Source organism: Salvelinus fontinalis, chromosome 18, assembly GCF_029448725.1.
Source record: "Salvelinus fontinalis isolate EN_2023a chromosome 18, ASM2944872v1, whole genome shotgun sequence".
Classification (NCBI taxonomy): domain Eukaryota; kingdom Metazoa; phylum Chordata; class Actinopteri; order Salmoniformes; family Salmonidae; genus Salvelinus; species Salvelinus fontinalis.
The window spans coordinates 60,417,366-60,432,325 of record NC_074682.1 but is presented as its reverse complement, the minus strand read 5'-3'; the positions used below and the strand labels follow the sequence as shown (position 1 = coordinate 60,432,325).

At 41.2% G+C, this 14,960-nt stretch overlaps 1 protein-coding gene across 1 annotated transcript; it reads right to left on the bottom strand.

Annotated features, from left to right (window-relative positions):
- Positions 1-5,545: 5,545 nt before the first annotated feature.
- On the bottom strand, positions 5,546-13,506 carry LOC129815831 (interleukin-10-like). Its single transcript, XM_055869983.1, has 5 exons — positions 13,336-13,506; positions 11,410-11,469; positions 9,406-9,570; positions 7,477-7,539; positions 5,546-7,343 (listed from the first exon to the last, which is right to left on the bottom strand). Exons 1-5 carry the CDS (start codon positions 13,504-13,506, stop codon positions 7,248-7,250), a joined length of 555 nt encoding a protein of 184 aa, XP_055725958.1. The 3' UTR covers positions 5,546-7,247.
- Positions 13,507-14,960: the final 1,454 nt, after the last annotated feature.

The following is a 14,960-nucleotide window of genomic DNA, read 5'->3' as shown; positions in this document are numbered from 1 at the left end:
AACCCCACCGCCACCACGGGGCACTCTCTCCAGCCATTCCTTTTGAAAGTAGTGATCGCGAGCCATAAACGGGTCCCCGTTTTTTTGTGTACTACATCATCAAAGTGTTTATTATGTCAACCATTTTGTGTGATATTCTATGTCCTGCAAAATAAAATAAAAAAAGTATTATTTTTAGAACAAAACAAAAAAAGTGCAATTCTATTTGTACTATATTTTATTTGTTATGTTTAATATCCTGTAGTCTATCTTTAATATTACTACTGTATTACCGTCTGCTGTGTACAATCTGAGTTTTTAGAGCATAGAATTCCTGGAAAGGAATAATAAGGTTGAATTAGCATCCCAATGGTTAAAACGCTACCCAGGGTTTGGTGCGTTGGTGTGGCTTTATATATCATATCTGCGTCATTTCCCCGACCAGAAACTAAGTCAGTCATCTGTCCCTATTGACATGATACAGACAGACAAATGTTAGTCAGTTTTCTGTCCAAGACAGACAGAGACAGACAGACAGAGACAGAGAGACAGACACAGACAGAGACACAGACAGAGACACAGACAGACACAGACAGACACACAGAGACAGAGACACAGACAGAGACACAGACAGACAGAGACACAGCGAGACAGACAGACAGACAGCGAGACAGACAGACAGACAGACAGTCGTGAGGATGCCTGTCTGAAGAGAGGAAGGTCTGGCACCTCGTGAAACCGAAACACCCCCCCCCCCCCCCTCCTCATCATCCATCATCACTGCAGTGTGATTCAATTATTCACGGTAAAGTTAGATGTGAAGTGAAATAAGGCAATTTAACCTTAATCTCAATGCACTACATTGAAGAGTTTGGCATGTTTATATTGTCTAAAGATACGATTTTTCAATGACACAGCACCTGGTAGTGTTTAGACCTATAGCTGTTTATCAGGGTGCTCTTGCCGTGACAGAGAACACCTCCGTACAGTTACACCGAGAACCGTGACAGAGAACACCTCCGTACAGTTACACCGAGGACCGTGACAGAGAACACCTCCGTACAGTTACACCGAGGACCGTGGCAGAGAACACCTCCGTACAGTTACACCGAGAACCGTGACAGAGAACACCTCCGTACAGTTACACCGAGGACCGTGACAGAGAACACCTCCGTACAGTTACACCGAGGACCGTGACAGAGAACACCTCCGTACAGTTACACCGAGGACCGTGACAGAGAACACCTCCGTACAGTTACACCGACGACCGTTCCAAAACAATGGTCCTCAGGTCTCCAAGGGGAGCACGGTCTGGTTTTTTGCCCTAACACTACACAGCTGATACAAATGATCAAAGCTCGATGATTGGTGAATCAGCTGTGTAGGGTTGAGGACCAAGTTTGGGAAAAGCTGATTTACAGGTTATGTCCCAAATGGCACACTATTTAGTGCACTACATTAAACCAGGGTTCCCTATTTAGTGCACTACATTAAACCAGGGTTCCCCATTTAGTGCACTACATTAGACCAGGGTTCTCTATTTAGTGCACTACTTCAGACCAGGGTTCCCTATTTAGTGCACTACATTAAACCAGGGTTCCCTATTTAGTGCACTACATTAAACCAGGGTTCCCTATTTAGTGCACTACATTAGACCAGGGTTCCCTATTTAGTGCACTACTTTAAACCAAGGTTCTCTATTTAGTGCACTACATTAGACCAGGGTTCCCCATTTAGTGCACTACATTAGACCAGGGTTCTCTATTTAGTGCACTACTTCAGACCAGGGTTCCCTATTTAGTGCACTACATTAAACCAGGGTTCCCTATTTAGTGCACTACATTAAACCAGGGTTCCCTATTTAGTGCACTACATTAGACCAGGGTTCCCTATTTAGTGCACTACTTTAAACCAAGGTTCTCTATTTAGTGCACTACATTAGACCAGGGTTCCCTATTTAGTGCACTACTTTAAACCAAGGTTCTCTATTTAGTGCACTACATTAGACCAGGGTTCCCTTTTTAGTGCACTACTTTAAACCAGGGTTCCATATTTAGTGCACTACTTTAGACCAGGGTTCCCTATTTAGTGCACTACATTAGACCAGGGTTCCCTATTTAGTGCACTACATTAAACCAGGGTTCCCTATTTAGTGCACTACATTAGACCAGGGTTCCCTATTTAGTGCACTACATTAAACCAGGGTTCCCTACTTAGTGCACTACATTAGACCAGGGTTCCCTATTTAGTGTACTACATTAAACCAGGGTTCCCTACTTAGTGCACTACATTAAACCAGGGTTCCCTATTTAGTGCACTACATTAGACCAGGGTTCCCTAGTTAGTGCACTACTTTAAACCAGGGTTCCCTATTTAGTGCACTACATTAGAGCAGGAACCACAGGGCTCATCGTGCACTACTTTAGACCAGGAACCATAGGGCTCATCGTGCACTACATTAAAGCAGGAACCACAGGGCTCATCGTGCACTACATTAAAGCAGGAACCATAGGACTCATCGTGCACTACATTAGACCAGGGTTCCCTATTTAGTGCACTACTTTAGACCAGGGTTCCCTATTTAGTGCACTACATAAAACCAGGGTTCCCTATTTAGTGCACTACTTTAAACCAGGGCTCCCTATTTAGTGCACTACATTAGACCAGGGTTCCCTATTTAGTGCACTACATTAGAGCAGGGTTCCCTATTTAGTGCACTACATTAGACCAGGGTTCCCTATTTAGTGCACTACATTAGACCAGGGTTCCCTATTTAGTGCACTACATTAGAGCAGGAACCACAGGGCTCATCGTGCACTACATTAAAGCAGGGTTCCCTATTTAGTGCACTACATTAGAGCAGGAACCATAGGGCTCATACATGGATGAGTCATCACCTTCAACCCTCACCCTGTACCCTGGATGAGTCATCACCTTTTAACCCTCACCCTGTACCCTGGATGAGTCATCACCTTTTAACCCTCACCCTGTACCCTGGATGAGTCATCACCGTTTAACCCTCACCCTGTACCCTGGATGAGTCATCACCTTTAACCCTCACCCTGTACCCTGGATGAGTCATCACCGTTTAACCCTCACCCTGTACCCTGGATGAGTCATCACCTTCAACCCTCACCCTGTACCCTGGATGAGTCATCACCTTTTAACCCTCACCCTGTACCCTGGATGAGTCATCACCTTTTAACCCTCACCCTGTACCCTGGATGAGTCATCACCGTTTAACCCTCACCCTGTACCCTGGATTTGTCATCACCTTTAACCCTCACCCTGTGCCCTGGATGAGTCATCACCTTTTAACCCTCACCCTGTACCCTGGATGAGTCATCACCGTTTAACCCTCACCCTGTACCCTGGATGAGTCATCACCTTTAACCCTCACCCTGTACCCTGGATGAGTCATCACCTTCAACCCTCACCCTGTACCCTGGATGAGTCATCACCTTTTAACCCTCACCCTGTACCCTGGATGAGTCATCACCTTTTAACCCTCACCCTGTACCCTGGATGAGTCATCACCGTTTAACCCTCACCCTGTACCCTGGATGAGTCATCACCTTTAACCCTCACCCTGTACCCTGGATGAGTCATCACCGTTTAACCCTCACCCTGTACCCTGGATGAGTCATCACCTTCAACCCTCACCCTGTACCCTGCATGAGTCATCACCGTTTAACCCTCACCCTGTACCCTGGATGAGTCATCACCTTTTAACCCTCACCCTGTACCCTGGATGTGTCATCACCTTTAACCCTCACCCTGTACCTTGTACCCTGGATGAGTCATCACCTTTAACCCTCACCCTGTACCCTGGATGAGTCATCACCGTTTAACCCTCACCCTGTACCCTGGATGAGTCATCACCTTTTAACCCTCACCCTGTACCCTGGATGAGTAAAACTTGTTTTAACCCTCACCCTGTACCTTGTGACAATGTGTATGTGAATGACTCTCGTTGGAGATTTAGATGAGATGCAAGAAGAATCCATTACTTAGGTGTCACAGGTCACAACATCCTAATCAGACAAACAGGCACATTATGAGTGTCTGTCTATCCCTGCACACTAGACGAGTCAACACCTTCTAATCTTCAGGTGATGCTCTCAGCAAGATAGCGTTCATGAATTGCTCGGTGGTTTAAGCAGAGCGTGAGTCCTCGCTGGTTTAAGTTCTACTATGACTGTCTGTTTCACTGCTGCCTCGATGCACGTTCAAAGATTAGCGTCACACAGCAGGGCCACAGCTATTTCCTCGTAACAAATCTCTGACTAGTTTCAGTGCGCTACAAGAATACACACACACACACACACACACACACACGTGTCTCTCTCTCTCTCTGCAGAAATGCATCAGCATCACCCTCGGATGAAAACCACAGATAGAAGCGTATCAGTCAGACGAAATATGCAGAGTAAGGTTTCGCTTTAACACGTTTTCCTTTCAGTTGTCTCATTCAAACAAGGTGAGGCCAGAACGGTTGTCATTCCAGTAAAGGTGTGCTGCCTGCTGGTAAGTGCTCTGGTGCAGGGCTGCTGGTAAGTCTTCTATGTGGGTCATGTTTGAGGTTAGAGTGTGGACACCAGTAGCTTAGCATCTGCTATTATGGTTAGGGTTAGTGCATGGTGTCAAGCCTCAAGTCAGTTAGTGTAATGTTGTATCTAAAGTAGAAAAATAACCTGCACTCACTGAAATGGTCTTTACATTTTAATGTTATTTAGCAGAGGTCAAAGAATCATATGTGTTTCAGCGTTCAAATCAAAGTTTATTTGTGACGTGCGCCGAATACAACAGGTTTTGTAGACCTCACAGTGAAATGCCGAATACAACAGGTGTAGTAGACCTCACAGTGAAATGCTGAATACAACAGGTGTAGTAGACCTTACAGTGAAATGCTGAATACAACAGGTGTAGTAGACCTCACAGTGAAATGCTGAATACAACAGGTGTAGTAGACCTCACAGTGAAATGCTGAATACAACAGGTGTAGTAGACCTCACAGTGAAATGCTGAATACAACAGGTGTAGTAGACCTTACAGTGAAATGCTGAATACAACAGGTGTAGTAGACCTTACAGTGAAATGCTGAATACAACAGGTGTAGTAGACCTTACAGTGAAATGCTGAATACAACAGGTGTAGTAGACCTTACAGTGAAATGCTGAATACAACAGGTGTAGTAGACCTCACAGTGAAATGCTGAATACAACAGGTGTAGTAGACCTTACAGCGAAATGCTGAATACAACAGGTGTAGTAGACCTCACAGTGAAATGCTGAATACAACAGGTGTAGTAGACCTTACAGTGAAATGCTGAATACAACAGGTGTAGTAGACCTCACAGTGAAATGCTGAATACAACAGGTGTAGTAGACCTCACAGTGAAATGCTGAATACAACAGGTGTAGTAGACCTTACAGTGAAATGCTTACTTACAGGCTCTAACCAATAGTGCAAAAAAAGGTATTAGGTGAACAATAGGTAGGTAAAGAAATAAAACAACAGTAAAAAGACAGGCTATAAAAGTAGCGAAGAACCACAGGATGAGACATCAGATTCAGAAGATTTATTGTGTCGTCGATGCAGCATTTACAGCAGCATGTGGAACTGGTCATCTACACTTAAAAGGATTTACATTTTAAAGTTTAAAAAAAAGAATTGAGGTATAAAAAAAAACGATTCCAAAGTAGAAGATTATATTTTAAAACTGCAGGGGCAGAGAAAGTAAAAAAATCATAAATAAATACAAAAACATTGTAGCTAAAAAAAAAACATTGGTAAAAATCTCTTAAAAAAGGAGATATGGAAAGGTTGATTTTTATCTCAACAAGACTAACCTGGCTAAATGAAGGTTAAACAAAACATACACTCTACCTCACAAATATTTAGGCACTCCTACAGTACCAGTCAAAAGTTTGGACACACCTACTCAATCAAGAGTTTTTCTTTATTTTGACTATTTTCTACATTGTAGAATAATAGTAAAGACATCAAAACTATGAATAAACACATACGGAATCATGTAGTAACCAAAAAAGTGTTAAATAAATACAAATATATTTTACATTTGAGATTCTTCAAAGTAGCCATCCTTTGCCTCGATGACAGCTTTGCACATTCTGGGCTTTTTCTCTCTAAGTTATTGTCAATGTTGTTGGAAAGTGGTCAAAGTAGCTGATTTATGTTCAAAGTTACATTGTTTATTGTGAATAGAATGTTGGGAGTTTTCAAAAATGGAAGCTTTAGAATTTCGAGGAAATCCCACAAAAGTGGATGAAGTTTTAATAAGTTCAATACAAGTTTAATAGTTTAAAAAGTATAAATAGTTTAAAAAAAGTTGTCCGAAATAATAATGTCAGAATTCATTCGTATAGCCACACTTTTTTTTCACAAGCCACACTAATAAACATTGTGGTGCAATATTCCACTTAGATTCACTGTAGGTTTTAATTGAAATCAATACTGATATTGGTAGTAAATATACTGTAAGCTATAGCTAAATGTTGCAATACGTTGTAAACATGGTCATGTGTAGTACAGTCATTATTACAGATCAGTCAATGATCACATATTAAAACATGTTAAAGGGGAATGTACATTCTCTGTCACACTGGTAAATGTGAAGCCTAGATTTCCCTTCTCACTGGTTTTTACACATTTATAGTAACACATAATCCTTACTCCACATGGTGGCTAGTTTAACGTCATGACTATAGGGGTAGGAAGGAGGTGCAGAAAGTCAATCCTAAAAAAATTAAAATAAAAAATGCTACAAATTTGATGCAAAACTTTAAAGCAGAACGTTTCAGTCAATATGACTCGGTAATAAACGTTTGATTAACCTGAGACTAAATGTGGTTTCAGGGACTTTAAAGAAAAAGTCCTTTGTGGCTTAGTTGGTAGAGCGTGGCGCTTGCAAGCTCAGCCAAGGTCAGGAACATGGGTTCGCTCCCCACTGGCGCCACCACCCATACAAAAATGTATGAAAGCAGTACTCTCAGTCACTTTGGATAAAAGGTAAATGCCATATATTATAATAATGAAGTCCTCAGAAATAATTCTTGAAGGTGTTCTTTCAGAACTAAAAAGTAAGACTAAAAGACTAACGTAGAGAGAAGGTCCTCAGGACCCATACACTTTAGTCTCATGGTCTTCCACAAAGACACAATCCCAGATGTTTGGGCTTCGGAGGTTATTAGAGGTTAGGGTTAGCTACTGGCAAATTCTGATTGGTTCAGGGTCAGGGTCAGGGGTCAGTGTTTGCGTCTCTTAGAGACCAGGTACTCCTCGATGTAGTTGAAGAGTAGGTCCAGCTCTCCCATTGCCTTATACAGGCCCTTATCCTGCATCTAGATACACAGGAAACACACACTCAGGTTAGAGGAACCAATCATATACACACACACACACGCGCGCGCGCCATATGTGCGCACACACACACTCAACTCACTCACTGAGAGGCTGAGGCCGAAGGAGACTTACCTTCTTATACGAGGAGATGAACTCGTTGATGTCAAACGGTTTCTTACAGGAGAAGTAGTTCCTCTGTAGAGAGAGAGAGAGAGAGATTAGGATTGCACCACGCAGCAGTATTGGTTCCAGAGTGCTGGCTGCTGCAAAAGTATACTGGGAACACAAAACACACATTCTGTCTCTGTCTCTCTCTCTCTCTCTCTCTCTCTCTCTCTCTCTGTCTCTCTCTGTCTCTCTCTGTCTCTCTCTGTCTCTCTCTCTCTCTCTCTCTCTCTCTCTCTCTCTCTCTCTCTCTCTCTCTCTCTCTCTCTCTCTCTCTCTGTCTCTGTCTGTCTCTGTCTCTCTCTCTGTCTCTCTCTCTCTCTCTCTCTCTCTAGCGTGGAAACAATAGGTTTCTTGGATGCCGTGTAAGTTAGGAAGTAGCCGTGTCAGTGTTGTGTGTTTTGGGGTTAGACCGCCGGCCGGCTCCTAAATCGGAGGTTTCTGACGAGGTTTATATATGCTACTATGTCATACAACCTGACAAAGCTTTAATGACATGAAACACAACCATGGAAATATCATCTCAACAATATCCCTGTGACCTTAACCAAACCACATCAAGACACTTTCACATCATACACTCAGAACACTTTCACAGGATATAGGACCAGATTATACAGGACCAGATTATATAGGACCAGATTATATAGGACTATATAGGACCAGATTATATAGGACCAGATTATATAGGACCAGATTATATAAAACCAGACTATATAGGACTATATAGGATCAGATTATATAGGACCAGATTATATAGGACCAGATTATCTAGGACCCGATTATATAGGACCAGATTATATAGGACTATATAGGACCAGATTATATAGGACCAGATTATATAGGACCAGATTATATAGGACCAGAACCAGATTATATAGGACCAAATTATATAGGACCAGATTATATAGGACCAGATTATATAGGACCAGATTATATAGGACCAGATTATATAGGACCAGACTATATAGGACCAGATTATATAGGACCAGATTATATAGGACCAGGTTATATAGGACCAGGTTATATAGGACCAGACTATATAGGACCAGATTATATAGGACCAGATTATATAGGACCAGATTATATAGGACCAGATTATGTAGGACCATATTATATAGGACCAGACTATATAGGACCAGATTATATAGGACCAGATTATATTGGACCAGATTATATAGGACTATATAGGACCAGATTATATACAGTGCCTTCAGAAAGTATTCACATTTTGTTCTGTTACAAAGTGGGATTAAATGGATTGCATTGTCATTTTTTGTTAGTGGAATATACATTTTAAAATGTATAAAAAAAATGCATGAAAAATACAACACATATCTTGATTAGATAATCATAGAACCCCCTAACTGCAGAGAATGTATGGGCAGGCTACATATCGGGACAGACTACTTACGCATTGGACGAGAACCCCCTAACTGCAGAGAATGTATGGGCAGGCTACGTATCGGGACAGGCTACTTACGCATTGGACGAGAACCCCCTAACTGCAGAGAATGTATGGGCAGGCTACATATCGGGACAGGCTACTTACGCATTGGACGAGAACCCCCTAACTGCAGAGAATGTATGGGCAGGCTACATATCGGGACAGACTACTTACGCATTGGACGAGAACTCCCTAACTGCAGAGAATGTATGGGCAGGCTACATATCGGGACAGGCTACTTACGCATTGGACGAGAACCCCCTAACTGCAGAGAATGTATGGGCAGGCTACATATCGGGACAGACTACTTACGCATTGGACGAGAACTCCCTAACTGCAGAGAATGTATGGGCAGGCTACATATCGGGACAGACTACTTACGAATTGGACGAGAACCCCCTAACAGCAGATAATTTTTGGCAGGCTACGTATCGGGACAGGCTACTTACGCATTGGACGATATCTTTCTTCAGCTCGTGGAAGATGTTTCCGATGGAGTCGATGGGAGATTTAAAGTCGTTGTTGTTCTGTGTCCTGTTGTTCATGGCGGTGGGCAACACCGTGTCGAGATAGAACTTCAGAATGCTGTCCATAGCGTGACATCCCACCGGGCTCTGATGAGGAAACTACATCATTAATATCATACTGACGGAGAGAGGAACGTAACTAACTAACCCTAACTGGAGATAAGGTAATTATAGCTAACCCTAACTGAAGATAAGGTCATTATAGCTAACCCTAACTGAAGATAAGGTCATTATAGCTAACCCTAACTGAAGATAAGGTCATTATAGCTAACCCTAACTGAAGATAAGGTCATTATAGCTAACCCTAACTGAAGATAAGGTAATTATACTGAGGAAACTATCCAGCAACTCTTGGAGTACATTGGATTTCAAAAATACATCTCTGTTAATAAAACCAACACTATTTGGCATGGAACTACTACAGTATAACTAGTATAACTAGTATAACCATCAGTATAACTAGTATAGCCATCAGTATAACTAGTATAACCATCAGTATAACTAGTATAGCCATCAGTATAACTAGTATAGCCATCCGTATAACTAGTATAGCCATCAGTATAACTAGTATAACCATCAGTATAACTAGTATAGCCATCCATATAACTAGTATAGCCATCAGTATAACTAGTATAGCCATCAGTATAACTAGTACAACCATCAGTATAACTAGTATAGCCATCAGTATAACTAGTATAGCCATCAGTATAACTAGTATAACCATCAGTATAACTAGTATAGCCATCAGTATAACTAGTATAGCCATCCGTATAACTAGTATAGCCATCAGTATAACTAGTATAACTAGTATAGCCATCAGTATAACTAGTATAGCCATCAGTATAACTCGTATAACCATCAGTATAACTAGTATAACCATCAGTATAACTAGTATAGCCATCCGTATAACTAGTATAAGCATCAGTATAACTAGTATAGCCATCAGTATAACTAGTATAGCCATCAGTATAACTAGTATAACCATCAGTATAACTAGTATAACTAGTATAGCCATCAGTATAACTCGTATAACCATCAGTATAACTAGTATAGCCATCAGTATAACTAGTATAGCCATCAGTATAACTAGTATAACCATCAATATAACTAGTATAGCCATCAGTATAACTAGTATAGCCATCAGTATAACTAGTATAGCCATCAGTATAACTAGTATAGCCATCCGTATAACTAGTATGGCCATCAGTATAACTAGTATAGCCATCAGTATAACTAGTATAACCATCAGTATAACTAGTATAGCCATCAGTATAACTAGTATAGCCATCAGTATAACCATCAGTATAACCAGTATAGCCATCAGTATAACTAGTATAACCATCAATATAACTAGTATAGCCATCAGTATAACCAGTATAGCCATCAGTATAACTAGTATAACCATCAGTATAACTAGTATAGCCATCAGTATAACTAGTATAGTTATCAGTATAGCTAGTATAACCATCAGTATAACTAGTATAGCCATCAGTATAACTAGTATAACCATCAATATAACTAGTATAGCCATCAATATAACTAGTATAGCCATCAGTATAACTAGTATAACCATCAGTATAACTAGTATAGCCATCAGTATAACCAGTAAAGCCATCAATATAACTAGTATAGCCATCAGTATAACTAGTATAACCATCAGTATAACTAGTATAGCCATCCGTATAACTAGTATAACCATCAGTATAACTAGTATAGCCATCCGTATAACTAGTATAGCCATCAGTATAACTAGTTTAGCCATCAGTATAACTAGTATAACCAGTATAACCATCAGGGTATTTTCTTAATATTCATGTCACTTCTAACTCAGGAATGGATTGAACATGTATCCTGGTCCTGAAGTGTCTCGAACCGTTCCATCCGGGGGAAACTGCTGTTAGAATAGACAGAATAATGTCAACTCACCTTCAAGTGGTGTAGAATCCCTTCGTCCAGCAGGGATGTCTCCAGCTCGTCATTAGCCTCCTGCAGACGACAAACAAGCCCAGTTTAAACTCTGTATCCTGATGCTTGGTTTGTATCAAATCAACGTTTGTTCATCGCGTGCACAGGACATAGTGAATGTAAACGGTAGAGTGAAATGCTTCCACTTCCACAATATTCATCAAGTCTCTGGCGTAGTGGTTAGTTGCCTACTATCAATGATTTATTTATTTTTGCTGTCAAAAACTGAAACTATGCCACTATTTAGGACAGAAGCTTCTACTTTACTAAACACATGGTTTGAACAACAATGTAACATGTCTTGCTGGGATTTGACCCAATTCTCTGTCGTCAGTGAGTGTTCGGGGTCCCCGAGGTCTTCTCTCTACCTGTTGAGCTACTGTTCAGGTGACATTCCATGAACAAATCCTAACTGCATTGTAAGTACCGTGTCAAGTAGAGGTCGGTGTTTTGAAAGGAACTTGGAATCAAAGGAAGCACCGGAACACACAGCGAAATCAATGGGATTTTGCAACCACGTGATCAAAAAAACGAAGCTTCGGACATCATTGATTAAGTGATACTGTTACTTTGAAACTAGCATCGGTACATTGTGACGGATCAGTAGTTGCTTTGAAACTAGCATCGGTACATTGTGACGGATCAGTAGTTACTTTGAAACTAGCATCGGAGCTCCGGTATCAATCGTCCAATCACTACCAAGTGCTATAACGAAACAGATGTTGCCTGTGTTCTGATTTCATTTGGTTGTCATGGCAAGGGGTCAGAGACAGTCAGTCACTGTCCATGTTTACATTTACATTTAAGTCATTTAGCAGACGCTCTTATCCAGAGCGACTTCATGTTGAGGATCAACAGGTCATCGGAGTTATAAGGCAGTCTGGTAAAGCACATTACACAGCAATTTACATCACGCACAGACTGGACCTACCGGTTCAACTCCTCATCTTGGCTTGACTGTAGCCTGACGGTAACAAATGTCGTTTGCCTGCATTCTGATTTAATTTGGTTGTCATGGAGATTGAAGACATGGCTACGCTCAACAATGATACAAAACAGATTGAAGCACGTTGCTTTTCTGTCATTTCCACCAGGACAAGCTGCTTACCATAGATAGAAAAACAATATGCCTCAACAGGTATTTGGTGCATTTAAGTGAATTGAGACTAAAGAGCTGAGTCCTTTAGTCTCAATTCAAGAGCTGAGTCCTTTAGTCTCAATTCAAGAGCTGAGTCCTTTAGTCTCAATTCAAGAGCTGAGTCCTTTAGTCTCAATTCAAGAGCTGAGCCCTTTATATATATATATATATATATATATATCCATCATTGTATAAAGTTGCAACTGGTTATTGACTGTTATTGAATATGTATGTTGTTTTTTTTTACTTGATTGTGAATGACAATGATTTGTTGCTATGTATTTGTGAAGTCTATTGTTTGAGCTTGGTGGGCGACTGTCTGAACGAAGTTTAAAGCAATAAGAAAAATTATATAGTGTTTCAGTTGTGATAAGGGTATAATTTGACAAAATTATAAGATTTTATTTGGGAGGGGGATGTATTTTCCCTTAAATTCACCAGATATAACCATTTCATAGCTATGTGTGTGTGTGTGTGTGTGTGTGTGTGTGTGTGTGTGTGTGTGTGTGTGTGTGTGTGTGTGTGTGTGTGTGTGTGTGTATATAGAGATGTATTTCTCACGGGGGGCATGGCCCCGGACCCCCTTAAAGAGAGTTGACACTGGAACCAAGTGACCCTGACCCTTACGTAGTAGTATAGTATATTCACATATATATAAGGGTAGTACAGTATATATGTAGTACTTCTATATGTAGTATAGTATATATGTAGTACTTATATATGCAGTATAGTGTACAGAGAGAGCTTACGTAGTAGTCTCTGATGGTGGAGAAGGCGATGCGGAGTTCCTTCAGTCTGACGGGGAAGCCCTCTATGAAGGAGCAGCAGCGGTCGAAGCATGTCACACGTCTGCTCTGGGCATGCTCACACTGCAGCGCTGCAGCTAGCAGCACGGATAGGAGGAGACAGTAGGGAGACATCCTGGAGTCTACTGGTGCTGCAGTCTATTGGTTCCACACTCAACTGGTCCTGCAGTCTATTGGTTCCACACTCAACTGGTCCTGCAGTCTATTGGTTCCACACTCAACTGGTCCTGCAGTCTATTGGTTCCACACTCAACTGGTCCTGCAGTCTATTGGTTCCACACTCAACTGGTCCTGCAGTCTATTGGTTCCACACTCAACTTCTGGTTGTGGTTGTCCTCTGTTATTGGAGTGTGCTGGTTGTGGTTGTCCTCTTGAGGAGCAGACAGGAGAGCATGTGTACTCTGGCCTAAAACCCCTCATCATTTATACCCTGAGAAACACCTCACCTATTTCCTCTGTGAGGCGAACACAGTTGGTCATGTGATCTGGTGATGGGGGTTAAGGGGGGGAGGGAGTTCCTGGCAGTACTAGGGTTAACTCCTCACACTTGATGTTTTATGATGTAACATATTCAGTCATTTACATGTTTATTGCGTTAGGGAAAGTTCTGAGTGTGTAATGAGAGACAGCTCACTCCTCCTTTCCTCCTCATTTCATATTCACTCGCTCATGTCTTTTAAGACCTTGGACAGAAATAGAGAGATGGAGTTCCTGGTATAGGTAATTAAATACATAGATATAAATAGATATTTCTACACGTATCAGAAAAGATGCAAGTCATTTATTTCTGTTAAATTTGCTTTGTGAGTGTTTCTGTCCGTCATGACAGCGTTCTGCTTTCCTAGTGCTAATCTCAACGATTCAGCGTCACTGACAAAACATTAAGAACACCTGCTCCTTTCCGTGACATAGACTGACCAGGTGAAAGATATGATCCCTTATTGATGTCACTTGTTAAATCCACTTTAATCAGTGTAGATGAGGGGGAGGAGACGGGTTACAGAAGGATTTGTAAGCCCTTAAACATGGATTGTGTATGTGTGTCATTCAGAAGGTGAATGGACAAGACAACAGATTTAAGTGCCTTTGAACGGAGGTTTGGTAGTAGGTGCCAGGCGCACCGGTTTGTGTCAAGAACTGCAACGTTGCTGGGTTTTTCACACTCAACAGTTTCCTGTGTGTATCAATAATAGTCCACCACCCAAAGGACATCCAGCCAACTTGACACAACTGTGGGAAGCACTGGAGTCAACATGGGCCAACATCCCTGTGGAACGCTTTCGACACCTTGTAGAGTCCATGACCCGACGAAGTGAGGCTGTTCTGAGGGCAATTCAATATTAGGAAGGTGTTCTTAATGTTTTGTCCACTCTGTGTATTTTAATTGTTATGTCTTCATATGACTAGCATGTTCATAAATTGTGCATCAATTAAAGTCATTCAAACGGCTTTATTTATCCCTTGAGGACAATTCTATCATTATATTATTTAATGCAGGGTCAGCAACAGACTGATAAAAATAAGTGATTTCAATGAATAATAATTAAAGATTTTATTTTTTTGGTTGA

Coding starts and splice junctions, on each gene's coding strand:
- LOC129815831 (XM_055869983.1), bottom strand. CDS start 13,506: ATGTCTCCCTACTGTCTCCTCCTATCCGTGCTGCTAGCTGCAGCGCTG. Junction 11,470..13,335: donor CCACCATCAGAGACTACTAC/GTAAGCTCTCTC, acceptor TGTCGTCTGCAG/GAGGCTAATGACGAGCTGGA. Junction 7,344..7,476: donor TCATCTCCTCGTATAAGAAG/GTAAGTCTCCTT, acceptor CTGTGTATCTAG/ATGCAGGATAAGGGCCTGTA.